Source organism: Anolis sagrei, chromosome 2, assembly GCF_037176765.1.
Source record: "Anolis sagrei isolate rAnoSag1 chromosome 2, rAnoSag1.mat, whole genome shotgun sequence".
NCBI lineage: Eukaryota > Metazoa > Chordata > Lepidosauria > Squamata > Dactyloidae > Anolis > Anolis sagrei.
In genome coordinates this window covers 144,160,924-144,188,709 of record NC_090022.1, presented here as the reverse complement: position 1 = coordinate 144,188,709, position 27,786 = coordinate 144,160,924, and the positions used below count along the sequence as shown (strand labels likewise).

The 27,786-nt window shown below is 40.3% G+C and overlaps 1 protein-coding gene across 1 annotated transcript; it reads right to left on the bottom strand.

Moving 5' to 3' along the window:
* Positions 1–3,510: 3,510 nt before the first annotated feature.
* SCPEP1 (serine carboxypeptidase 1) lies at positions 3,511–27,527 on the bottom strand. The gene is made up of 13 exons (XM_060763971.2): positions 27,371–27,527; positions 21,728–21,873; positions 19,806–19,895; positions 17,488–17,643; positions 16,442–16,516; positions 12,740–12,812; positions 12,553–12,590; positions 11,839–11,967; positions 10,289–10,382; positions 8,409–8,522; positions 8,024–8,161; positions 5,143–5,306; positions 3,511–4,211 (listed from the first exon to the last, which is right to left on the bottom strand). The coding sequence occupies exons 1-13, from the start codon at positions 27,423–27,425 to the stop codon at positions 4,146–4,148; spliced, it is 1,338 nt and encodes a 445-aa protein (XP_060619954.2). The 5' UTR covers positions 27,426–27,527; the 3' UTR covers positions 3,511–4,145.
* Positions 27,528–27,786: the final 259 nt, after the last annotated feature.

Sequence of the window (27,786 nt, the reverse complement as noted above, 5' to 3'; positions counted from 1 at the left end):
AATGTTAACATGGACTAGACTAGAATTTGGAAGCAGTACATTAGAAGCTGGGTATAACGATTTACTTTTGGAGTAATAAAGCAAAACAAAGGCCATTGCCTTCCCCAGTATGAATTCTTCATTACCCACACTGAAAACTGTTTACGCATGTAACAATATTATTTCCCTTGTCAACACTTCCATGGCATTTTTACCTGCTGTTTTTCTTGGGATCACTAAACTCTGTTTCTAAGTGCTCAAATGAAGTTTTTAATTAATGGCATGCTAGAAATTTGGTGACCGAAGGAAAATTTCATGGGGGGATAGGCTTCTTATTGGGAACATTGCCTTCATTTTGTCCCCCTCCATTTTACATCAATGGCATTATTCGGCCCTTTCACCAAAAAAAATGTAATGCCTTTTTTAAAGATTCAGTGAGACGGTGGTGGGATACAAATTTTTAAATAATAATAGTAATAATAATTATAATTATTATTATTATTAAGTGTTGTTCCAGGTCAGCTACACAGATGTTTGTCTATTATGGTGCGACTGATCTGAAAGTAGTATATGTTATTTCCCAAAGTGAAGTAATTTTGATCAAAAAGTGGAATAATGTTTTTGGCTAGATGTACTGTATCCTCATTCAGAAAGATTTTCTTAATGGTCTGTAGTCCATTTTTCGTGTTGCATGTTGGTGTAAAAGGATGTGGCATGGTTAGGACAGTTTTCTCTTGGGCCCCTTCTGCACTGCTATATAAAATCCAGATTATCTGCTTTGATAACCTGAATTACACAGCAGTGTAGAAGGGCCCTCAGAGGTTGTGGGCAGACTGTTTTCTTCAGGAAGTCAGTATACTTCTTTTTCCACTTTACATAGTAGATTCCTTCTTTCCTGTGCCTTTTGCCTTTTCATGTTTCAACAGACTAACACAGCTATTTCTCTGAAAATTGCTCTCAATAGGAGTTATTATTTTAGTAGGTGCAAACAATGAAGATATGTATATTCTTTCCTGTACCCATTTATTTGAGTTGACCATATTTGCATAATCTTATTGCACAAACTTTGATTTTCCCCTAGTTATTATAAAGGATGATGAGCAAAGGCAGGCAAATGAGGCAACCAACCATCCTTTCTTATTCAAACATTGCACAAACATGTTCAGGCAAATTCAGTCATCAGGGCTAGAAACCTGCCTATCATAAATAAAAATAGTTAAGACAGGCTCTCTCACATTGAAGTATGTATTAAAATACTGTGTTACATGCTTTTCCCATGCTCTGAATAAGAGTTTATTTGGTTGGAGGTAAAATATCCCAGGATCTTCAGGATCAATCGCTGGCATCCGCTCTTTTAAAGGATCAGAGACTGCCTGAGAGACTATGGATGGAGATGATGACAGACTATGGATGGAGATGAACAGAGCAGACAATGCAGGACTAGAAATGGCACAAGTCTGGCCACCTCCAGTATATTCTCAAAATCCAGCAATATGCACAAGGCCTCAGTGTACAGGCACTGAGTCCTTACATAACTTCACTGCACATTGTTCACATCTCATTGCAGTAACAATATTAGAAAACATTCCAAAGATGCAGATGAACCCAGGGATGGAAGATTGTGGACCTCCAGAACTTGTGGGATTGCAACTGTCATCATACAAAGGCAGCAAGCAATGGTGACTTGCAATGAGAGAGACAAGCTAACAACATTTGAAGAACCTTAAGTACACTCTGCTGGTACGTCTGTACCAGGAGCTCCAACTTCATTTTCTTTCTGTTATCTGTTTGTAGTCATAGGGCAGGCCTCCTGTCCATCATAACTAAGCTTTGGTTCCGCCCCATGTTCAGGGCTCTGGGAGAGAAAGGAGCCATTTTTGGGCAGTCTCACATAAGGAAGCGAAACTATAGGATGTAGACCAGCTCGTCCCGTAGAAAAGCTTCTTTTCTCAAGAGCATCCAGGGAAAAGGAACATCCGGGGAAACAGAAACAGAAATTCCAGGGAAAAGGTCCCAAGGCTCTGGTTGAAAGCTCACAGCCTCTCAGCCGCACAGCAATCAGACGAAAAACAGCCCTGAAGTTTCAAAGAATTCTCTGAGGGAGGACAGCATTACAGATCCATGGAATTCCAGCTGAAATATCTTCAAGCCTCGGCTGTAGGTCTACTCGATACCCAGATACATTTGGAATTGGTAGTAGGACCCACACCGATGAGCCATAGATAGTAAACAGCCTGGGAGAGGTTAAATAGGGTTTTTTTCCTACAGAGAAAGTACAGTTAATCAAAGTCAGGTACCAGTCCATTGAGGACTAGACTAAGAAAGCCTTGATGTGTTGTTTGAGCCATTGAAGATTTGCTCTTTGTTCCATAATAAAGACTTTGTTGTATCATTAAAGACTCTAAAGACCATCACTTCAGAAAAATCCCTGAGAACCTCTCTTTGAGGCACCCCTGGCTTCCCGCTGGGCTAAAGTATATGTCCTATAGAAAAGTACAGCTGTTACAGGCCCAGTGAGCAACAGAACATACACCATCATTGACCTAATCCTATTATTTCCTCATAAGCGTGAATTCATTTTTATATTACAAGGAAAGTACATTTGAATGAAAAACTATCCAGAGAGGAAAAGGTTAAGATGAGCTCCCTCTCCGCTGCTGGTTCTGTGTTCACTAGCACTGATGACACTCATCAAAACTATTCTTGCATATACTATTTGGTAGTCTTGGTCCCGAATCAGTTTGAACGAAAATGATTTGAAATATTCAGTCATCTGTTTCATATAATATCCAAAAACAGAACAGGGGGAGGGAACCGCAAAGCCCAGCAAAACAGATTAAGGGAGCCAGATTTTATCAGTTCCTGGAGAGGAAGGGGTTAAGTCTAATATACCGGAGGCTGGGATCTACTGCCTCTTTTCTCCCTCCCTGGCAGAAGCACCTTCCCGCCATTGCTTTTTGGAAAGTTTCCTAAGCTCCTCCTCCAGAGAGGGGCCTGCAAGGAACTCACTTTCCCAGCAGCACTTGCATGGGTCAGGCCATTGAAAAGTCTCTGAGTTCCTCTCAGAGCATGATGGGAGTTGAAGTTTCTCTCTCTCTCTGTTTCTCAGCCAATAAAAAGCCTGGTTGTGTCCATGCTCTGACTGGCTGAGAATGGACACAACCGGCAACTAGAATTCCCAGAACCCTCTCTTGCAGCTTGTCTTATTTTTAAAGAATGTTATGATTAAAATTAAAATAATTGACTGAAGGTTGAGCCTTTAAATTTTCCCATTGTAGCCAATGGGCCAAATTTTTGCCAAATGAAAATGGCAACACCCCTCCCCATTCGTGTAACTTCCCAGTAAACAGAATGAGAGGTCAGCCAACAATGGACTCCAAAATGGCATGCCTTTTGGCCAAATTGCACACCTCAGCTATTTGGGCACAAGCCTGTAATCATAAAAACACTTTTAAGGAAAGGAAATCTCGTGAAAAGATGGAGCTTCTATTTTAGATCAAATAGCAACAGGCTGTACAATGAGATACTATGTTGAGAAAATGTTTCTTTATATATCTTGAAAGTGTATGTAATAACTATTCCTACAGTGGTTCGCAGTTACTGCCAATTCATTAGCCTCATTAGCCCTGGTTTGTTGCTCATCCTTCTCCCCTCCAGAAAATGAAAATTACCCACCAATTCACCTGGGGGCACTTCACCTGGACATACATAAGAGGTTTGCTTAGCGGTTGTGCTACAAACTATATAACTAACAAAGAAACGTGCCTTTGGTAATTTGCAGTGAACAGCATCATCTAACAAAGACCACCTATCCACTGTTCCTCTCTCAAGTTTTGGAGCTTAAAAACTTTGCCTCTACTAGCGTTGATCAAAAGCTTTCCACGTGTCATAAAAGAGGTAACAGAAAGAAAGCAGGTCTTCAGTGAAGTATTTATCACACGGAAAGTTGGTAGGATAACTGATGCAGGGCAGAGAATCACATTTTCACACATATAAAAGGCAATTATATCTTCATCTCTTTAAAATCCTTGCATAGTACCAAATAACAGAAAAACACATTAGATGCCAAACAGCAATTGTTCCTCTTGCAATGAGGGTGGGGTGTGGTAACTCCAACAGTGTGGTGTAATTTTATTGGGAAGCCAAACCAGCTGGCTCCAGTTTTGTTAATGGCTTTGGCGTGTCACCATCCTCATCATTTTCAGTGCCATATCACCTTGGTCAGCCGGCACCTAACATGAAAAGAGCAAGACAATATGAGCAGCTGCAGAGACTTCCTCAATCAAGCACAAACACATCAGCCCATCTCCCAAAAGCAAGAGACTCGCTCCCATCGTTTACAGTGTTTGCTTATCATGATTTAAAAACAACATGACAAAGAGATCACTTAAGATTTTTCTAGACTGTGTTGTCGAAGGGTTTCATGACCGGAATCACTGAGTCGCTGTGAGTTTTCCAGGTTGTATGCCCATGTTCCTGAGTATTCTCTCTTGAAGTTTCGCCCACATCTATGGAAGGCATCCTCAGAGGTTGTGGGGTCTGTTAGAAACTAGGCAAGTGGGGTTTATATACCTGTGGAATAATGTCCAGGGTGGGAGAAAAAACATTCTTGTATGCTTGAAGAAAGTGTGAATGTTAAAAATGGCCACCTTGATTAGTATTTAATGGCCCTGCAGCTTCAAAGCCTGACTGATTGCTGCTTGGGGGAATCTTTTGTTGGGAGGTGTTTTTATACTGTTTTTGAGAAGGAGGAAGAGACATTTTCAACAGAATATATATCTCTTCGTACCTCTGATTTCAATGGCTGGGAGTTCAACTTAGCCCCAGGTAATTCTCTCATACTATTATACTTTGTAACACTATTTTTGTCCCTGGGTTATAAATGTAATTTCCTAATTGGTTCTATAATAAAACATGGAAAAGGTTCCTTAAACTGCAAAAACTTTGTTTTAGCAGGATATCCTGCTGCATATCTTGCTATAGTTTTTCAAGAACTATCTGATAAGAGTCTCAACCAATTCATTATTTGTGGCAGCTTCAAAAATAAAGTTTCTGGAGTATAGCAACTACTTTCAAAGTAGTTGCAACAGAAGAATTCAAAAAAAATTAAGTTATTTTTTAAAACACTGACTTTTTGCATGAAAGCCAAAGAAGTCCACTTACCATGTGCCCAGCCTTCAGGATCCAGAAGAAATCTAAATTGTCATAGGACTTATGGAAAGCAGCTGTGTCTGTGGATTCTGGGCAGGTATATAATGCCTGCCAGTTCTGTGCGCTGAATTTTTTCAAGTTGGGCCACTTCAGTTTCCGGAGCCAGGCTTCTTGGCCTGAATGTATAAGGGGAAAAGATAGCCCTTCTCAAAGAAATGCTCAAGAGAAAGACCAGCATCCGGTTCTGCCAAGGCATCACACTCAACAGTAGGCTCATAAAAACAAGGAGTTGGAAGAGACCAGAATTACGATACATGGATTATAAGAGAGAAGAAGAATAAAGAAAGGGCTTGAAACAACATTAGTGGATCATGTAATTTACTCTTCTGTCCCAAGGTACATTTCCTCATCCATCATCTCTTTCTCTCAACATAAAAACAAATGCATCTACTCTAAGTCAAATACAATACACAGTTCAGGACAACAATGATAAATGGCTTTCAAAGCCATTACATTGAGAAGTTTAAAATTTCAACACTTTAAAGTCCAGTCTCAAAACTTATAATACTTTTGTTTGTCTTTACCATCTATTCTAGGGGGTCACTGTAAAGGGAAAATAGCATCATAAATACTCACTCCTACCAACTAGCAGTTGTTAGATGCAGTTAAATTTTGATTGCTAGCTATATTTTAATATGAGGCTATGTCTGTCAATCATCCAGTAATATTAGGTTATAATGATTGCTTTAGGTCACTTGCCAAGTATTAACTACCCTGTAAATACCAGGCAATTGTGCTACTAAAATTACATTAGAAGACTGTTTGTCTTCTAATGTAAAATACTGGAGTAAAGGTAAAGGTTTCCCCCTGACATTAAGTCTAGTCGTGCCCAACTCTGGGGGTTGGCACTCATCTCTATTTCTAAGCCAAAGAGCCGACATTGTCCATAAACACCTCCAAAGTCATGTAGCCAGCATGACTACATGGAGCGCCATTACTGAAAGCAAGTGAAAAATGTCATTGGGTGCCAGTTATCCAATATACCAGTAGATAAAAGACTAGCTTTGTTATCAAATGAATTCAAGACAATCCGAGCTTCAGACTCAGCACAATCTAACACAGCTGGTAGAGTAGCAGATTCTGAACATTCATTTTAATATTTGAGTAAGTGCACAAGTTTGTTTGCATTTGTAAGTAACCGTTGTTGTTTTGCTTTCAGAAGCCATGATAAGTATTTCTAAGGAGAAAAGAGGCCTAGAAATGGTTTAATTACATAACGCTAAATCAAGTTCTGCAATCCAATCACAAAGATATGGATCAGGGAGAATGAGTGAGCCCTAGGTTCAGGCAAACAATTTAAAACTATATATTTGTTTTACATTTAAACTGCATGTTGGTGTAAAACATGGTACTAAAGGTAGCAACCAGAAATGAAGGAGCGATATCATAGGCACAAAGTTGGGATATTGTAGATGTGTAAAATGTGGTTTGCAATTGCTCAAGGACTTCTATTAGATGATCACTGAAGACATACCTGAGCAACTGATATGCACATGAGACTGAGGCCAGACAATACATTGACCACTTAATGCAATTTGAAGATTCAAACTTTGGTGGCCAGACAATAAGCTCCCATGAAAATGTGTGAAAGCAAGCCCTTAATGCATATCAGGTCTCTGTGGTTTGTGTCATCACTATCTGGGTCTCAAACTGGTTCCAGGAGTTCCTATATAATAATCTACACACTGAAACTATTTTCTGCATTACTAGTTTGAAACTGAATTACATGGTCAGCGTAGACCAGTGGTTCCCAACCTTTTTTTGACCAGGGACCTCTCTGACCACAGACCACTCTCCAACATTAGTACCAAAAAGGTTACGAATCAGTTTTTGGTTAACTTTAGATTTGGTTTGGTTATTTGGGGTACTGATTCAGAAAACTCCATTGGATAGACCACATCAGCTCTAGTTTCTGATACGGAACATATGCCATCCAGTAGTTGCCATCTGCTCGCCCACAGGAAACCATATTTAATTATCTAGAGATTATGTGGTCTATCCAATGCAATTTTCTAAATCAGCACCCCAAATAATACCAGGAACAGGAGAACAGGCCTTAAAACAAAGACGCCAGGGTGCCACCACTTCCAGGTGCCACATGGGGGAGGAGGAGGGAGGAGGAGGAGAAGCAGCAGTCTGGAGGATTGTTGTTGCCCCTTTTGTGGGTAGTCAGCTTCTGCCCTCCCGACATCCCTGTTGCCTCGGGACTATAAGAGGGTTTCATGAGACCAGTCACTCTCGTTGCAATGGTGTAGTAACAGTGAGGCCGCGGACCATACTGTAGTTCTTGCGGACCACTGGTAGTCCAGGGACCACAGGTTAGGAACCACTGCCATAAACGGACCACAAGTAGAATGTGGATGGGAATTTATAGACTTACACTCTGTCCACAAAATAAAAATCTCTCCTATCTGCTAAGTTTTTGGGGCCTCTTCCCCTCCATTGTGAGCACCCCTTTTCATCAGTTTCTTGTTTCTCCTACATATTTCTCCCTCAAGCCACTATGTATTTGGGTATATTATTGTCTTTGTTTCATTTTTCTGCTATTGTTCCCTGGGGTCCCCTACTTCACAGAATTCTAGCAATCACTTGTTCCATCTTCCACATATGAAGACCTGTGAAATTTGAGGTAGTAAATGGCTTACCTCAACACACATAAAAGTTAAATTGCAGTTTTTAATGGACTTGTGACTATGTCAGAATTATTCCTTCTTCTTTGAGTATTTCCATACCATGGGCACAGTGCACAGGAGCTCTATTTCATGATCTCTTATTTCACGCTATTACTGCCTAGCTGTACTACCACTGTTGACCCACTCTCGTGAAGCCTTACCTATTGTAGAAACAATGAGATCCAGCTGTCCATTATAAACAGTAACGTTGACATTGGCTTCCAGCAATTCATCCACAATATCAATTGCATGCTTCATGAAGTCTTCAGCCATATTCATAAACACATTTTGGGCTTGGCCTGGATAAGAATTACAAAAAGTGGAACATTTATTGGTCATGATAACACCCTGTTTCCACTATTTCCATCACCCCTGTGAACAATTTCAGATTTTAGAGTATTTCTGAATTCCAGATAAAGGATGTTCAACCTGTATTATCAGCCTTCTGGGTGGTCCTGCCTTTAGGAAGAGTGTGGCAGCTCCCTGAGGCTGTAAATTCTTTATTTTATTTTTGTTGGCAGTGAAAACACGTGAATTGTTCCATACCTCCCCATTTCACATGGTCTGGAATTATTTTCAGCTTTTTTCTGATGGGCCCATTCATCAAGTCACTCAACTTGTCTTTATGGTGATATTGAACATGACGCTGGAAGAGTTTTACTTGAGAGAGAGAGAGAGAGAGAGAGAGAGAGAGAGAGAATATGAAAAATTTGTATTCAATAGTTTTTTCAGAAAGCGAACATCTTTGATTTAAAAGTGTGTTGCCTTTTCCTTTAGAAACTTCAAAGGAGTTTACAGTATAAAAGATGTACTATTGTAAACCTAGAAATCAAATTAGGAAGTGTTTTGTAGTACATATAACCAGGGAGGAATAAAATATTCTATAGTAGAACTGAAATTAAAAGGTATCACAATGAAAAACAAGATTTGGCACCAGAAAAGATTCCTTGGTGACCATTACTTCATATAAGCCAGTATAGCTCCTGAAACAAAACACAAACATTGTACCAAAAAAACCCTGGATATCTGCCACCCAATGTGAAGGAGGGTAGATCTTAAACTACGTTCCACCTCATAGTTTAAGATCTACTGGGGAGGCCCTGCTCTCGGTCCCACCGGCCTCGCAAACGCGTCTGGTGAGGACGAGGGACAGGGCCTTTTCGGTGGTGATCCCCTGCTTGTGGAATTCGCTTCCCAGCGAAATTAGATCAGCATCCTCCCTCCTTTCCTTTAGGAAAAAACTAAAATCGTAGTTTTGGAACCAGGCTTTCGGCTAGCAGACACAGCGGCACTTTGAACATTGAACTGGACTATAAAACTGTTATAATTGGAATGGCTATGTGATTATATAATTAATGTTACTGTTTTTAATCTGTTATGTATTCATGGTTTTATATTGTTATTTATTGATATTGTGGCATCGAATTATTGCCTGTGTTAGCCGCTCTGAGTCATCCCCCCTCCCTGGGGGTTAAGAAGGAGATATTGTGGGATTTTCTGTTTTGATATTCTGCGTTATACGGCTGTGTGGAAGAGCCCAAAGATCTGGAAACCCGGCTTAGTGAGGAACAACTGAGGGAACTGGGTGTGTTTAGCTTGGAAAAGAGAAGACTGAGATGGGATATCTTTAAATATCTGAAATGATGTCATATAGAAGATGAAGCAAACTTGTTTTCAGCTGTTCTACAAACACAACACAAACCAATGGATTCAATGTACAAGAAAGGAGATTATACAATGAGATTATACCTCAACATTGAGAAGAAGCTTATTTATTGTTCAACAGTGCCATGCAGGGTGATAGCTTCTCCTTCTTTAGAAGTCTTTAAACACAGCTTGGTTGGGCATCTCTAGTTGTGTCTAGTCTAGTTGCACTGGAGCGGGTTGGACTACATAGCCTTTGCAAATCCTTCCAGCTCTTTTATGAATCCTTTTTTATGATTTTTCATTAGGAAAATCCATGGTTAAATAATAAGATTCAATTCCTAGTCCCATTGGGCTGAGCACCTATAGTCTTTAGGCCCCCATTTACGAGTGACCATCATTATACCTACTTTTCCTGCAACCTCAGCCAGCCAGTTACAGAAACAATTACTTCATTGTTATATTTAATTTTTATATTTGAAAAAAATTGGAGTCCTTATTGTGTTTATTATTGTGATTGTGGGAAATGTTACATGAATGTGTGAAATAAAATAACCGATTAAAACAAAAAATAAGGATGTAGATCCCAGATTCTTCAAAAATTATAGTTCCCAAGAAGACATAAGTGCTAAATCAATTTAAGATCTATAGAGTATGGTTGGCCTCAATCTTCCAAATAAAACCTCCAATACAAACAGATTTCTAGCAGTAAGGAAATCAATATTTTAAAAGGTTATTTTCCTCAGAGCAAACTCTCTACTTCCCTTTCTCTCTGAACTTACAGAAGGGGAACATTTCACTTCCTGAAGATGCCGCAGCCACCTTTGAAGGAGTTTCATGAGTAAGAATGTTATAGAAATTCACACCATTTGTGTTCTAAAAAAAAATAAGAAGAGGAAACGCAGTGAGAACAGCCAGAATAATTACATCTTATCAGAAGGCATGGTTGCATCTCTGCATGACCCCCTTCCACACAAACTTTCCCACTACATACAATTCAGTACAATGACTACAAACGTAAAAGAGAAAAGGATTCCTGTTTCTTTAACCTTCGGGCAGAAGATGCCACTGAATTAGATGCACGTTTTCCTGCCTTGGTGTAAAAAGTCAAATGTCATCTTCTACACAAATGATAAAAAGGAACAACAGCCTTGTATCCAGTCTTTGCTCTGCCTATTGCTAGTCAACTGAACCTGGGGAGACAAATCCTCTCTGGTTCTCCACTACTGACAGGCAGGACCTCAAAAGCTACACCAACAATGAAACTTCCACACAGAAAATGGTGTTTACCACTGGAGGGCGCAAGGGCTGTTTTATTATCAAGACGTGCGTTTAAAATTGTATAAACCAGAGCTTTCCAAACGTTTCATGTTGGTGACTCATTTTCAGACATGCATCATTTTGCAACACAGTAATTAAGTTTTACTAGCAAACCAGAGGTTAAACCTGTGGCTCCCAACCTGTGGTCTGTGGACCACAAGCATGAAAGTGGTCTGCAAGAATGAAATATGGTCTGCAGCTTCATCATTACTACACTGTGCCTCGAAACCATGCGGTAACGAGAGCAACTGGTCTTGCAAAGCGCTCTTACAGTGCTGAGGCAACGAGGATGTTATAAGGGGAGCGGCGGACTACCCATTAAAGATTGCTACTACTACATCACCTCTAGATTATTAAATATGGTTTTCTGTATGCAAGCAGATTATGACTACTGGATGGCATATGTTCTATATCAGAAACTAGAGGTGATGTGGTCTATCCAAGGCAATTTTCTAAATCAGCACCCCAAATAACAAAACCAAATCTAAAGTTGAACAAAAACTAATTCGTAACCCTTTTGGTACTTATGTTGGAGAGTGGTCCCTGGTAAAAAAAAATAAATGTTGGCAACCCTTTATATGGCCACATAAACTGTAATAACAAAATGCATGGAGACAACATATCTCATGAAAACCTTTCAATTATATATTTTCAAATATATATGATCTATTGCTTATTTCACATAGGTTCAGAGATTTCTCATTACATCCACATGACACACCTACACACAGCAACAGACCTACTATTGCAACACAGTTTGGAAAACTTTGGTGGAAACCCCCTTCCCTAGGGATCATGAGAGGTATTTTTAGTTTTTAAAAAGTTTTCTGATTTTCCAAAAAATCTGGGTGGGCTGGAGTCCTTGAGGTTTTCCCAGATGGTTGGGGAAAAGCTGCCTGCCTTTGTTTTATTAAAGTAAGTGAAGGTGTCATCAAAATGTGAAAAAAACGTATCTTCATTCTCTCCCGTAACTAATATGCTCATTGAATTCCCTGCAAAACAGTCACCTTACCTCTTCAATGATATCCTCTGCCTTACTCCAAAGCAACGTAGCCAATTTGAATTGCTTTTTATTCATAGCATCCAGGATCTTTTTAGCAGCAGTAGTCACTTCCTTCAAACCTTTGTCATCAAGCAAAGACTGTGACACAGACACACAAAAAACAAAACAAAAACAGGAACCAGTATAGTCTCTAATATACAACTACTTTCTGATTCAGATAAGTGGGTATCTTACCATGTTGACTTATTTGCAACACCAGCCGAGAACATTTATGCAAACATATTAAATGAATTGTCACTGAGTTGGAAATACTACTCATTCTTTTGGATAAATAGACAATGAGAAATTATTGGAAGTAACTACTGTGGAATGTATTTCAGTTATCCATTGTAAATTAAATGTAAAGCAGAGGCTTAATTGTATGAGGCCTGTGTTTGATTCCCCCCCCCCCCTCATGTGTACTGTAAATACATTAGCTTCTGGCTACACTCAATAAATATTTATTGCATCATATGGTGGATATTTTGGGTATAATCCAAGCAGATGCTGGAAACAAACAAGGGGGCAGTGTCCCCCCCCCCCCAAAAAAAACATCTGGCCGTTTGCCTTTGGAAGACAAGAATTCTAGATTAGATCTGTTCTAATCCAACAATTCTCACGAAATGCAAAGGTGAGAAAAGAAAAGATACAGTGGCACATACCAATGATGTAGTAAATACTTACTGTGCTGTAAAGATAAGGCCCCCAGGAAAGCACAGAATCTAAAGGGTACAAAAATTAAGAACATTAAGGATGCAAGAAACAGTAGAACTGGACATTGGGCAAAATCCACCAGAATCTCTGTTTAAACTGCCCATCTTTAATTGGAAGAAATCTCATTCCGGTTCCCTCAAGACTTCTGTAAACATACCTAGAGGAGAAATCCACGAATCACCCAGGCCAACTCCAAGAAAATTGCATTTTATTGTTCCAGCTTGAATAGCCTTGAGGGAAAATGAAATAGAGACAGAGAAAGAATATGAGTTCATGTCCAGGTGGTTTAAGGCAGCGCAGAACAGAAATACATACATTTTATGTGTAGCCAAGCCAATTTGATGATATTGTCAATGGCCATAATCCAGAGCCATTTCAGTTGATTTTTCATTCATTTATTGCATTGCAGTTATTCTCAAAAAGCTTGGTCCCATAGCCATATTTTTACTTTCTTCCTGTAGGCTAGGAGGGATGAAGCTGATCGAATATCACTGGGGATGGAGTTCCATAGCCGAGGGGCCACCACTGAAAAGGCCCTGTCTCTTCTCTCCACCAACCATGCCTGCGAAGGAGGTGGGACCAAGAGCAGGGCCTCCCCAGAAGATCTTAATCTCTGTGATGGTTCATAGAGGGAGATACATTTGGACAGGTAAGCTGGGCTAGAACCGTTTACGGCTGTATAGGCTAAAACTAACATTTTGAATTGTGCTCAGTAGCTGACTGGCAGCTAGTGGAGCTGTATGCTCCCTGTACCCCACTCCAGTGAGGAATCTGGCTGTAGCCTGAAGGACTACTCGGAGTTTCCAAACAGTCTTTAAAGGTAACCCCACATAAAGTGCATTAGAATAGTTTATTCAGGATGTAACAAGAGTGTGTACCACTGTGGTCTAGTTTGACTTCCCAATATATGGGCGCAGCTGGCTCACAAGTTTTAATTGTATGAATGCTCCCCTGGCCACCACCAAAACCTGGGGTTCCAGACTCAACAATGAGTCCTGGAGAACTACCAACCTGCAAACCTGCATCTTCAGGGGGAGTGTAGCCCCGTCCAACAGAAGATGTAAGCTTGTGCTCTGTTCAGCCTTTCGACTGATTAGGAGTACCTCTGTCTTGTTTGGATTCAATTTCAATTTGTTTGCCCTCATCCAGACTGTCACAGCCACCAAGCACCGGTTCAGGACCTTAACAGCAGATGGAATTTGAGTGGGAGAGTTGAATGTCTTCTGTGTACAGATGGCATCGAACTCCAAAACTCCAGATGATCTCTCCCCATGGCTTCATGTACAGTAGGTGTTAACAAACATGGAGGACAATACTGAACCCTGCAGGACCCCAAAGAACAAAGGCTGTGGGGCCAAGTAGGTGTCCCCCAACAACACCTTCTGGGAGCAACCTTCCAGGAAGGACTGGGACCACTGTAAAACAGTACCTCTAAGCCCCATTCCTGCTAGGCATCCCAGAATACTGTGGTCCACAGTATTGAAGGCCTACTGAGAAGTCCAGGAGAACAATCCATGGATTCTACCACCCACAACATGAAATTAAAAAAGGGGAAAAGGGACATAAATTTATTATACCATTCTATATAATATGAATTGAGCATCTATGGATTTTGATAGCCATTGGGGGGGGAGGGGCAACCTGTAACCAAATCACATTGGATATTAATGTTTCCCCGTACTTTCCTTTTTAAATCCAGTAGTAACTTAGAACTGGTTCTGCCAATTGTTGATGTGGTTTCAAGTTCAGCTAAGGAAAAACAGAGTGTTTAACTGGTGCCAAATCAACTGAGAGAGCTCTGTGGCAACTCTTTGATGTTTTTGCTGAAACAGAGGAACATAACCATCCCCTCACCCCAGGAAATGTCTTCAATTGATGCTGAATGTCTTGCAGAATATGCCCATTAGCACGTACCTATGCCGTGTCATCAGCAACCTCATACATATACATTTTGGCACAATGTCTTTTAATTTATTTAATAGGATGAAGGCTCAAACCACAACACAAAATTTTAGCACATACTTTTCATGCAGAGCATAACCAGATCTGAGAGATACCAGATAAAGGCTCTTGACTGAGGCCGTGGGAACACTTGATAGTCAAAGCAAACATACAAACCTTGCTTAACAAAACCTGAGGTTTTGTTAAGCAAACAAAACCTCAGAGGTATCTACACCATAGAATTAATTAGTTTGACACCATTTTAACTGCCATAGCTCTATGCTATAGAAACACGGGAGTTGTAGTTTGGTGAAACACCAGCACTCTTTGACATAGCAGGATAAAGATCTTCCAAGACTACAACTCCCATGATCCCATAGTAATGCATCATGGCAATTAAAGTTGTGTCAGAATGCATTAATTGTACAGTGTAGAAACATTCTGGAAAAAGAACAACAACTACTTTTTAACCAAGTATTTAAATGCCTGTCTAGTTCCCCCTTCTCTCCTTGTCCTCTCTCTAGGTTAAAGGCATTTTAAAAGCAACATGAGCATTGGGAGGAAGGTGAAGGAAAGATATAGAAATACATACTTTCAGTATATGATATTGCAGTATGTAACAGTAAACATTGAAATAGAAGCTTGTGCAGAGCTATGTATGCTGCCTACAACAGGCAAAGAAAATAGCAGCTGCCTCCAGTATACCCTTCTCAATGTACATGAACTGTAAGATGGAAAGAAAAGGGGAAAACAGCTCACCAACTATGCCCGGCATGTTAAAGAAGAATAGATCTACATGTTTGGCCATCAAAATGGAATTCATGAGAAAAACAGAGGCTGAGGGGGCGGGGGGATATTTTTGCTTGCTTATGCAAAGCATACCTGGCCTGGTTATTTCATTTCACATATACATAGTGTTAATTTTAGATAGAAAGTTTGCTGAATATGCTGAATTGCTCTTTCCTTGTAGTGCATAACTCACCCCTAAGAATTCCATGTTATTCCTATTTCTGGTGCCAAATTTTCTAGGAACATTGACATATATCTATGCTATCTGTGATAGGTATATATCTATGCTAGGCCCCAGGCCAGATAAACAACTGACTTGACATAATGCAATTTCCAATGTGTTATATTTAAGCATCACTCATGCATACCACACATACATATGCATATGCACATCATTAAAATAAAAGGCAACCAGGAAGGTGAATTATAAATTTATGAGCTGACTCACTTGCTGATTCAGTATTCACCTTACTAGTGTGCATTTCTTTGTCATACGTCTCCAACTTGGTGCCCTCCATATGTTTTGGGCTTATCTCTCCTGACTGCTATGACTATGTAGATGATGATAGGTGGAAATTGTAGTTTAAAACACATAATGGATTCCAGGTTAAGGAATTGTAGAGTTTTAAAGAAATTACTAGAGGAAGTGCTTTCATGCCTACTCTGAAAGAAGTATGAAACTTATTTTGCTCCTCCCTTATTTTTTATCTTCAAGGGTCTTACATGTAAGACTAGACATTTCTCTCCCTTTCCTCACCCTTTCTTTAACTTCAGAGATCTTAGCTATTGAGTTTCACAGCTTCATGAATCTCAGGCCCCTTGTACACTGCCATATATAATCCATATTATCTGATTTAAACTGGATTATATGACAGCGTAGCTCATATAATCCAGTTCAAAGCAGATAATGTGGATTATATGCTTTGATAATCTGGATTATACAGCAGTGTAGTCTTCCAAGTTCTGGTCCAACGCTGATCCAAATTACAAATGAAGAATTCATGGTAAACCCATGGGTTAGATTTGTATCACTACCTGCACCCATAGATTGTTGCTGAAGATACATCCAAATAGGTCCACTACCAACAAAGAATCTATATCCATTTTAGCAAGAGAGGATTTGCTTTACCTTGTGAAGCTCCAAAGCAATAGCAGCTGCCATTTTTCCTCCATAAGATTCTGAGAAGATGTAGAAAGGGATTTGCTACAAGAGAAGTCACACAATAACAGTTTAGGCTTTGTGTTTTTTACACTTCATTAATGCTCCAGATATAAATAAACATTTTTTGTGGTGCATATCAACACAATGAAAGCAAACAAAGTAAGGTTGCTTACCTGTAATCATGTTTCTTCTAGTGGTAACTGTGAAATTCACACCTGTGGTATTTCCCTGCGTCCACGCAGCTGACTCGGATCTTTCTTGAAAGCTTTTCCTAATTAGGGACTCCAGCCCCGCCCATCTACTCCTAATAAAGCCAGGCAGCGGGGCTTGGAGCCTTAATTCCGTACCGCGAAAGACAGTTGGAGATAAAAGGCATGACAGAATGTGGGGAGGATGGGCGGGTTGTGTGAATTTCACAGTTACCACTAGAAGAAACATGATTACAGGTAAGCAACCTTACTTTCTTCTGCGTGGTACTGTGAAATCCACACCTGTGGTAGACTAGCGAGCAGTCCCATGGATGGTGGGTGTCATGCTAGTGCAGAAAAAAAGTACTGCTCTCCCAAAAGCCGTCTCCCGACTGTCTTTCGCGGTACGGAATTAAGGCTCCAAGCCCCGCTGCCTGGCTTTATTAGGAGTAGATGGGCGGGGCTGGAGTCCCTAATTAGGAAAAGCTTTCAAGAAAGATCCGAGTCAGCTGCGTGGACGCAGGGAAATACCACAGGTGTGGATTTCACAGTACCACGCAGAAGAAGCAAAGTTTAAAAACATGCAGTAAAACCAGATGTGAAGGACAGACTAAGGCTCTGGGTAAATAAATTGATACATAAAGTACATAAAATAAAAAGTTTATAATTATTTTATTGTACAATAATTTTATTCCAGAAACACATTTCACTCTGGAAATGTTCTCTGCTGCCTCAATGTGTTCCCTGTTGTTTTCATAAAAGCAATAGCTACGAAAACTTTGAAGGGGTTCTGCCATGGGAAAGCAAACCACCCAACATCCTTACCTGGAATTCTGTCTTAGACTTGAAGAACTCTCTAAGAACTACCATCATATCTGAAGAGACAGTGCAGAGATCAGTGGCATAGGCGAGGGTGTCATTCACATAACTGTATCCAGTGCCAACAGGGTTATCGACAAAAAGGACACTCGCTGCCTGCAGCTGTGCCGCCAAAAGAAAGCAGAGAAAACCTTCAGTCGTATCAGCAACACACATACTCATGCAGTTAAGTGAGGTTTTAGCAACACAGACAAACATGACAATGTATTCAGGTGTTTGATTGTTTTGAGGTTTTTTTGTCATGTCAGAAGCGAATTGAGAAATTGCAAGTCACTTCTGGTGTGGGAGAATTGGCCATCTGCAGAGATGTTGCCCAGGGGATGCCCTAATGTGTTATCATTCTGCGAGAGGCTTCTCTCATGTACCCGCATGGGAAGCCGGAGCTGACAAACAGGAGCTCACCCCATCTCATGAATTTAAACTGTTGACCTTGAGTTAGCAATTCAGCTGGCACAAGGGTTTAACCCACTGCGCCACCGCTGCTCCTAATGAAGGCAGTGAAAAGAAGCCATACACAGTATGACTGTCTTATCCGTGGATTCAATATCCCCAGTTTCACACACATCCCCAAATATATATTTCCCCCAGCAATGTTTGTGGGCCTCTCTGAGTCATTGAGAGTGATTTCAGCCCAAGTACAATAAAAATATAGGATTCGCTATTATCCAGGGTTTAGAATATCCACAGAGTGCCTTGAAATATAACCACAGAGGATATGGGAAATTGTAGTGCATTTTCATTTATGTGGCTTTTACCTTATGAGGTTAAAAAATAAACAGTGTTGCTATTTTGTAAGTGGATTAATCTTAGTTTTTAGGCACTGGTTTATGGTGTACAGTTGAAACATAAGCAGAAGGAAAATTAAGATGAATGCTCACAATATGCACTTTTTCTACATTAAGTTTCAGTCTTTTTTGGTGAGCAGCTCCCAGAATTGCTTAGTCAGCCCATTCCATGACTATGATGGCTGCATGACGTTGAGAACTATACTCCCAAAGCTTTTCCCAAGTTCTTATTCCAATGTATCTAGGAATAAGCTCCTGGGATTTAATAAGCTTTCATAAAAGACAAAAATAAATAAATAAATAAATAAATAATGTGAAATGGCACCCATGATCTTTGAATTAGCAAAAACCAGAAAAGCAAATATTAAGGGTTTTTTTTTCAAGTATAGAGATAAGTGTTATAAAAAGCTTCACTCACTACATTTTTCTTTGATAGGCTCATGTCAAAGGCACAGGAATGATACAAGTTTACACATGCCAACTTTGGTGGCACATGTAACTGCTTGAGGAAAATATCAGAATCCCTAAATGTGTGGACTAAAAAGAAACAAGCTGAATATAAAGTCCCAAATTTTGTTCCTGGTTTATTTGTTTTGGGGTTTTTTTTCATGGTTTTAAATTGGGTTAAAACAAGCTGACTTGGGAAACTAGTATAAAAAGCTTCAGACTGTATCTAGAAGTGACAGAGGGGAAAAAACTTGGAAAAAGAAAATGTGTATGAATCTGCAAAATAAAACTAGAAAAAAATTTTGTCTTTTAAATCAATCTACACGCACTCACAAAAATAAAAAAATAAACATTGTAAACAAAAGCATTATGTAGAAATTATGATCTGGAAGAGCCGTTCAGCTTAAAGAGCATAGAACTCATCCCATCTGCACCTTACTTACCACATTAAGTATCAGCAAGCGAACGCCTTAAATCAAGAAACAGCTTCCTAAGATCTACAGAGAAACACGCAGGAACACCTCAGCAAGTGGGAGTCCAAAAGTGGCAGGCTAAAACCTGGAGCTTAAATCCATGGGTGATACCAAATGAGATACTCTCTCCTGGGCAAACAGAAGACTGGGTGACTTGGAAGGCACTGAACAGACTGCACTCTGGCACCACGAGATGCAGAACCAATCTAAGAAAATGGGGCCACAAGTGGAGTCCACAATATGCAAATGTGGAGAACAGCAAACCACAGACCACTTACTATAATGCAATCTGGGCCATGCCACATGCACAATGGAGAACCTTCTCACAGCGACAACAGAGGAATTTGAAGTGGACAGCTTCTGGTCAAAGAAAATTTAGTATAATGCCAAGTTGGTAATTTTGTTTGTGGGTTTTCTATACAATATAACTATATTCTCAATTCACTTCTGACATGATAAATAAATAAATAGTATCTAATTATGTGAACCAAGATAGGTAACTGCTTAACAGAGAAGTAAACGTGAAATCTTTCATTCATTTGCTGCGGCACATACATACCCAGGTTGTCCTTCTTGGTTTTAGATCAGCATCTAAAGGGCCGATCTCTTCAAAGTTCCCATATCCACAGCCTGATGCCCCAGGGCCTCCCTAGAAACCCAGAACAGATGGGAAAAGAAGAGAAGAAAACATGTCAGGAAATATGTTTTTATAGCCTCCACAAAACCTCTTAGATGCAGTCAGCCATTGTTCTTAAAAGAGGGAGAAATAGATATCTCCGAAGGACACAAAGCAAACTTGTAGCTGTTCCAGAAATAATTCTCCTTAGAGAAAACTACAATAGCATACCATACTGTTTTTCCATGATTCTGCTAGCCCTTTCGCCTATCTATCCCAAATCCAGAAAGGGAGCCTTTGCAGCAAGCTGGTTAATTTCTTCATAGCTGAACATGAAGTTTCACCAGTTGAATTCAAGCAAGAAGAGTCCTCATAAATAACACAGGAAAAGCCAAATCAAGCCCATGGAAATTATCTCCATGTCTCCATTACTACATTTCTGAACCCTGTCCCTCGGTCATGTCACTAAGAACTGCAGTTCAATGATATCTGGAAGGCTGTCACAACTACTTTATGTGTATATAGTCCTATCTGGAACCAGAAGTGGCGACTAAGGAATAATCGGAGCACACAATCAAGTCCAGCATTGGTTTGCAAGGCTACAATATATATGCTCATCCTCTAAAGCGAATATGGAGAAGTATGCTCCCACTCCCAGTGTTATTGGGACTACAGCTACTGTAATGTTTCACCCTTGGATTGTGAGGACTCCCAGAAGTTGCAGACCAACAACATCTGAACAGCACCCATTGCGGCAGGGCAAAGCTGTCTATATGTGCAGCACTACTATTTAACAAGGAATTGTGCAGTTATTTTGACCTCTCCTCTCACCAATGTCCTTGCTTAACAAATATTGTGCTATAAGAGAAAAATATAAAAGGCAAGGGAGTGCTACACATTGGATGCTGGATCTCTTTGACACTTGGCTGAAATCAAGTAATGATTTCCACACTTTTGATAATGAAGAAGCTGTGTTTCCAGGCCAGGAAGAGGGCAACAGAGAAAACTATCAAGTGATAATTCCACAAACTCTGGTCCTCTAGGCGTTTTGGGCTTCAACTCTCAATAGTCCCAACTACTTTGGTCAGTGATCAGAGATTCTGGGTTCTGAAGTCCAAAACACCTGGAAGAACAGCGCTTGGCAAACACTGCAATAGAAACTTGACATTTTTTTTCTTAATAGCAAAGTCATTCCTGTCAACACAGTTAGCTACTGCAAAAAATAATCTGACATTACTGGGTTGTTGTGAGTTTTCCTGGCTATATGGCCATGTTCCAGAAGCATTCTCTCCTGACATTTCACCCGCATCTATGGCAGGCATCCTCAGAGGTTGTGAGATCTTTTGGAAACTAGGCAAGCAGGATTTATATATCTGTGGAATGCTCAGGGTGGGAGAAAGAACTCTTTTCTGCTTGAGGCAAGTGTGCATGTTGCAATTGTCCACCTCGATTAGCATTGAATGGCCTTGTAGTTTCAAAGTCTGGCTGCTTCCTACCTGGGGGATCCTTTGTTGGGAGGTGTTATCTGGCCCCAGCTGATTCTTGTCTGGAATTCTCTTCTGTTTTTTTTTTTTAGTGTTGCTCTCTATTTATTGTCCTGATTTCAGAATTTTTAAATATTGGTAGCCAATTTTGTTCATTTTCATGGTTTCCTCCTTTCTGTTGAAGTTGTCCACATGCTTGTGGATTTTTGTGGATGCCTGCCATAGATGTGGGCAAGACGTCAGGAGAGAATGCTTCTGGAACATGGCCATACAGTCCAGAAAACTCAAATCAACCCAGTGATTGTGGCCATGAAAGCCTTTGACAACACAATCTGGCATCACTTTGCCATAAATTACACCAGGCATACCATGTAAACTTACCTGAAGCCACATAATAAGAGGAAACTGTGTGAAATTCTGTGTCGGGTTGTCGGCATAATACAGCCACCAGAACATGCTTGCATTGCTTCTGACAGGAACATAGCCCCAGGCCTGCTTTGGTTCTTTGGGTTCCTTTATCAAATAACCTAGAAGGAAAAGCATCAGAGACCAAACTTCACAAAAGCTCAGCTTTCATTTGCCATTTTAAATTTGGATAAAACAACCTCCATTTTTTGTGTGTGGAAAAAGCTAGGATTCTTGCACAAAGGAATGTTCCCCTCAAGGGCAGCTGGAAGCTACCTTTATTTGACATGGAATATTTCTTTTCAGTAGGGAAATCTTGAACAAATAGTTGTCAGTTACATGTGGTTTATTTCTGGAAAGCTAGGGTCAGCCTTGCAAAAGCTAGAATAAGGTATAACCAAACCCAGAGAAGTAAACATTTGCTTTTTTTTTCTTGTCCTCAGTGAGAAAGGATGTCTCAACACATCAAGATTGAAAAAGGTAAACAATTGCACCTTTTTTGCAATTTTTTTGTATGACTATGTGTAAAATCTACAAAAATAGCTCTGAGGTGTAAAAATGGTCAAAATGCATAGGCCTCTCAGTCTAAGGGAGTGGAAAACATTTGAAATTATGTATTCTTACTTGTAAGCATGTTAAACAAAAATGTTAACTCTTCCAATGGTCCTGGTTACTCCATCTTGAGAGGCCCACAGGCTTGATCCTAAGGATACCCAAAGTTTAAATGTAGAAAAGGTATTTGCTTGTGTTTTGACCCCAATGATTTGTAATAATTGTTGCGATCAGCAACCTTTTTTGTGTTATTTCAAAGTATTTGTGCCTTTAATGACAGGTAGTGGAAAAAACACCTGAGTATTCATTGCCTAAGAAAATGATGGCATTCATGGGGTCGCCATAAATTGACAGGTGACTTGAAGGCACATAAGTAAACACAAGCTCATAAAATTATGTACGATAATCAGTAAAAATGTGTGTTTCTCAGGAATAACAAAATGAGGTAAGAAAGATGCTAAGCACCTTTTTCTGTTATAAGCTATAAGTAATCACACATTGCTTAATTCTCTTCTCTTAATGGCACAAGGGCAGTAACACTAAAGTCTAATGTTGCTAGCAAGCAAATTGCATGGTACAACAAGGATAGGATTGCCACACACCCCTTTGTCATGCATGTAGCTTGTTTTAATAGCATTGAGACTGGCAAGAAGTCAACAAGTACTGTTGTCCCTAGTTGAGAAAGCAACATCACTTCAAAGGCAGGAAAGCAATTTGGTGCCACTTTCCTTCACATTGCAGATAGACTCAGACCTCATCACATGGAAGTCCAGAAGCCTAGGGACAGTGGGGGAAATGTAGAGTAGCATCCAGCTTCATCCTCTTACTATTGTGGGTTGTGGGCTGCCAACCCACAAAGTTCTGTGCTGTCTCCAGCTTCTTCAATGAGAAGATGGGTAGTCATCCAACTCCTCAGGACTCCCTCTTAGCGCACTGCCAGCACAGAGCCCCACAAGAATTAGCCCTGCATCATTTGATGGACTCCAGTGTACTCTATCCTGGCAGTGTGCTAAGATGGGCAAACCACCCATCTGATGAGGTGGAAAGTGCATCCCTCCAGCTGCTGTCAGACTACAACTCCCTTTGACACTAGGCAGCTTTGCCAGTGGTGAGAAATGATGGGAACTGCAATCCATCAGCATCTGGAACCCTATACTTTATGCATCATTACTTTATTTGGCCATTGGTTCACACCAGCACTAATGTCAGAAAACACAAATGGAGCTCCTTAACCCATCTTGATCCCAAATTACAACTCCCACAACCCCCCTGACCATTGGCTGGCACTGCTGAAAGATGAAGTCCAGCACCATCTGGCGCAAATGTTTGGGAACCAAGCACATCATGTTATGAGCAGACAGCACCACTTAATAACCTTGTATACACCGTCACTTGATGGAGCATTATGACAACCTAGTGCCAGATGTTTCATCCAGACTGCTATCACCAAAACCTTCTGTAAAGATTTGCAAGAAACATCTGTTTGAACCTTCAGTGAAGAAAAGCTATCACACGGCTTCCATCCTAGAAGTATGTACATTCATATAGATGTTATCTTATATCAAAATGTCTCATAGTATCACTCAGAGGCATTATGGAGACTGGCCTGCCTACACCCAGAATGAGGCACCCAAGTCCTAAGTTCTGTTATTTGGAGATAATCTTAACTTCAGCAGGATGTAACTGCAGAGAAATTACAACCCTGCCTTCTTAGAGAACGCAAGATGCCAAGAAGAGGCGGCTATGGTCTTATCTAAACATGCATAAGGGTCAAGGATAGGGACAGCCTTCTGCTTCTGGTTAAGAACCTCTTATCCGAAGTACTTGGGACAAAAACATATTCATGTTTTTGAACATCTCCATCTATATTTGCATATCTGTACAAATGATGGAGCCCAAGTCAGAACTTGACATTCATTTCTGTTTCATACACTTAGCATAAAGTCTTGATATGGAACTGAAGGTTTCACTAAATACAGAAGAAGCTATGGACTACCAGTGTTTTCAGATTGTATAAGGAGGAAACATATGAATCCACTCCCCTACAGCTTTCATAAGTTTCCACCAGCCAGGTACTCTCCTCCAAAAACTTCATGCCACAGCAATCCTGTTGAAGGCAATGCAACTATTTGGTGCAGTTTCTCCACCCGTGTGTAGGAGGAAAGCTACAGTTCTAAATAAACCACTCCCAGAGAAGCGCCACCTCTCCTTGGCTGGTCACATTATCCTTGGACAGAAATTCAACAGGGAACGTTCATAGCTAAAGATTTTAGTGGTAACAATTACTCCCTGTTGAATTGCTACATCAAATTCCTTGGTACAATATAACTAAAGATTTTTTACTGACAGTAATTACTCCTGGTTACATTTCAACATCAAAGTCATTGCCTTTTCAGAGAAGAATGGCAGCTCCGAGGCAGGTGTGAGCAGTTATGTCTCTCCACCTATCATTGGCATAAACAACACCCATCAGCACTTGGTGAGGATTGCGAGAGTTGCCATCAAAAAGAATCTAGAGCAGAGCTTTCCAAACTGTGTGTCACAACACATTGGTGCGTCAGCTACAGTGTGTAGGTATGTCGCACAATTGTAATAAGAAACTTCTGAGTATGTGAAATAAATCATGTATCACATATATCAATATATATCAGAAAGGTTTCCATGTGAAAAGTTGTGTCCCTATACATTTCACCATTACAATTTATGTATGTGTCCATATCTGTTCTAAAGGGTTGGTTTAGCCTCTGGATTGCCAATAAAACCACATTACTGTATCATGAAATGATGCATGTCTAACAAGTGGGTCACCAATTTGAAATGTTTGGAAAGCTCTGATCTAGAAGGTAAAATCTTGTCCTATTCTCCTTCAAGAGACATTGAGTTCAGTTTTGCACCCCTAAAGATTTTTTCTTGGAATGTGCTGAATGTGCTCTAAAAGAAAAAAGTATTCCTTGGTTGCTGTGTGTTTTTCAGGCTGTATGGTCATGCTCAAGAAGCATTCTCTCCTGATGTTTCACCCACATCTATGGCAGGCATCCTCAGAGGTTGTGAGGTCTGTTGTAAACTAGGCAAGTGGGGTTTATATATCTGTGGAATGTCCAGGGTGGGAGAAAGAATGCTTGTCTGCTTGAGGCAAGTGTGAATATTGCAATTGGCCACTTTGATTAGCACTCAATGGCCTTGTAGCTTCAAAGCTTGGCTAACTGCTCCCTGGATATCATTTGTTGAGAGGTGATAGCTGGCCCAGATTGGTTGTCTGAAATTCCTCATAGCAACCCAGTAATTCCGGCCATGAAAGCCTTTGACAACACAAAAGTATTGTTTTTCTGTGTTATGAGATCACAGATATGGCAAAGATAACACTTGTTCTGGAAAATTATGGTTTTAAATGGCAATCAGATATATGTTTAAAACTGCTAAATTTCATGTGCGATGCTTGTGGTTAAAGGGACACGTGTGAATTAACAGCAGGATATTCTCCTCAAGTTAGTGTGAACACTTGGGGTACAATGGTTGCCTGCTTCATTACAACATACTTGACATTTTAAAAAGGGATTCAAACTGAAACAAGTTTTAAAGTTGTATTGAATTGACTGAAGATCTAATTTTGATTGGCATCCAAGGTGGTGATGAACTTCTGAGTGCTAAACTGTGACTTTTGAGACCAGGGTTTGAATCCAGTCAGCTACACAAACCCACTGGTGTATGTCCCCCTTTCTCAGCCTCAAAAAACAAATCTTGCCAAGAAAATACCAGAGACAGGCTTGCTTTAGGGTCGCCATAAGTCAGAAATAACATGAAACCAATAACATAAATGAAATAACAACAAACCAATATTTGACTGCTCAAACAGCCTACCAAAGGACTGAACACTGCAGTGCTCCTTACCTAACAAGAATGCACAGCTCTTTACTCAGAGTCAAAGCAGGCATCCCTTGGGCAGCTGTTCTGCTTTAGTATGCCAGGGGTCGCTTTTAGGGCACAGTGGGAGAGGGAACTGGTATGAAGAAGGATGCCACTCTCCCATTTTTGAAAGCAGCGTGTACATAAGGATGGTTCTACCTCCGTTGTGATGGGACAAGTCACAACTTGCCAAAAATACAACTTGCGAGAAACGACTTCACAACCTCTGAGGAAGCCTGCCATAGATGCAGGCGAAATGTCAGGCGAGAATGCTTCTGGAGCATGGCCACACAGTCCAGAAAACTCACAACAACACAGTTATTCTGGCCATGAAAAATTTCAACAATACGTCAAAAATAAATTTATCATCACCAGTCTCGTCCCCAAACATTAAGGGAGAAGTGAGTTCAAGAAAAGGGGAACTAACCCCTATTCATGCAGGGCATTTAACAAATGCATTCAATTGAATGGGAGTTTAGAAATGTGAAGGGATTCATGAGAATCAATGTAGTTTTCAGTTGCAGTTTTACAAGGTCTTTAGCGTTCTCTTATAAAGGTGTCTGGTGCCTCACTAAACTACAGCTCTTATGATCCCATAGCACTGAGACATGGCAGTTAAAGTGGCATCAAACTGCATTAATTCTACAGTGTAGATGCACCCAAAGGCAGAAGGAACAGCTTCTATACAGAAGCAGATTGAGCCAGATTCAAAAAGTACACTACACAACATGACTTTTGTTCCTGGGTTATTAATGTCATTTCCTAATTGGCTTAATCAGAAAAACATAAGAAAAGTTTATTAAAATTGCAAAAACTTTGTTTTTGCAGGACATCCTGCAGCACATTTTGCTATAGTTTTTCAATGAATATCTCATCGAGTCTCAACCAAATCAACATAGTTTGTGGCAGCCACAAAAACGAAATTCTTGAAGTATAACATCTACTTTCAAAGTAAGTACCATACAATGAAACAGGAAATAACACTTTCAAACCAGGAACAGAGCATTTTTCATATGTTGTTACATAGTGGTATCTATATTGGTGGATCCTAGTTAGAAATGAGGCTCATACCAACTGAACTGCAGCTGAATTGGCGTTCTCCCTCTTAACAGCTTGAGAAAGAAACCCATACTTTTGGAAAGTCTGGTTCCCATTGAGACTTACCTGAACTCAGAGTCAGCAGAGAGAGCAGCAGAATCGGACACGGTCTTGGCAACATCTTTGCAAAATCCCAGCCCTGTTTTCCTGGCTGGAAATCATATGACTGCAGTTCCTTGTCAGCTGCCTCTGAGAGTGGGAAGTGGCCATGAAGCCCTTATATAAAGGGGAAAGGCAGCCCTGCCTTGCCCGGGGGCGCCCTCTTTCTCCCATAGTGTGCATCTACACTGTAGAATTAATGCATTTCCACACTATTTTAACTGTCCTGGCTCAATGCCATAGAATCCTGGGAGTTGCAGCTTCACAAAGTCTTTAGCCTTCTCTGCCAAACAGTGCTGGTGCCTTACAAAACTATAAACCCTAGGATCCCATAGTATTGTACCAGGGCAGTTAAAGTGGTATCAAACAGTGAAGATGCACCT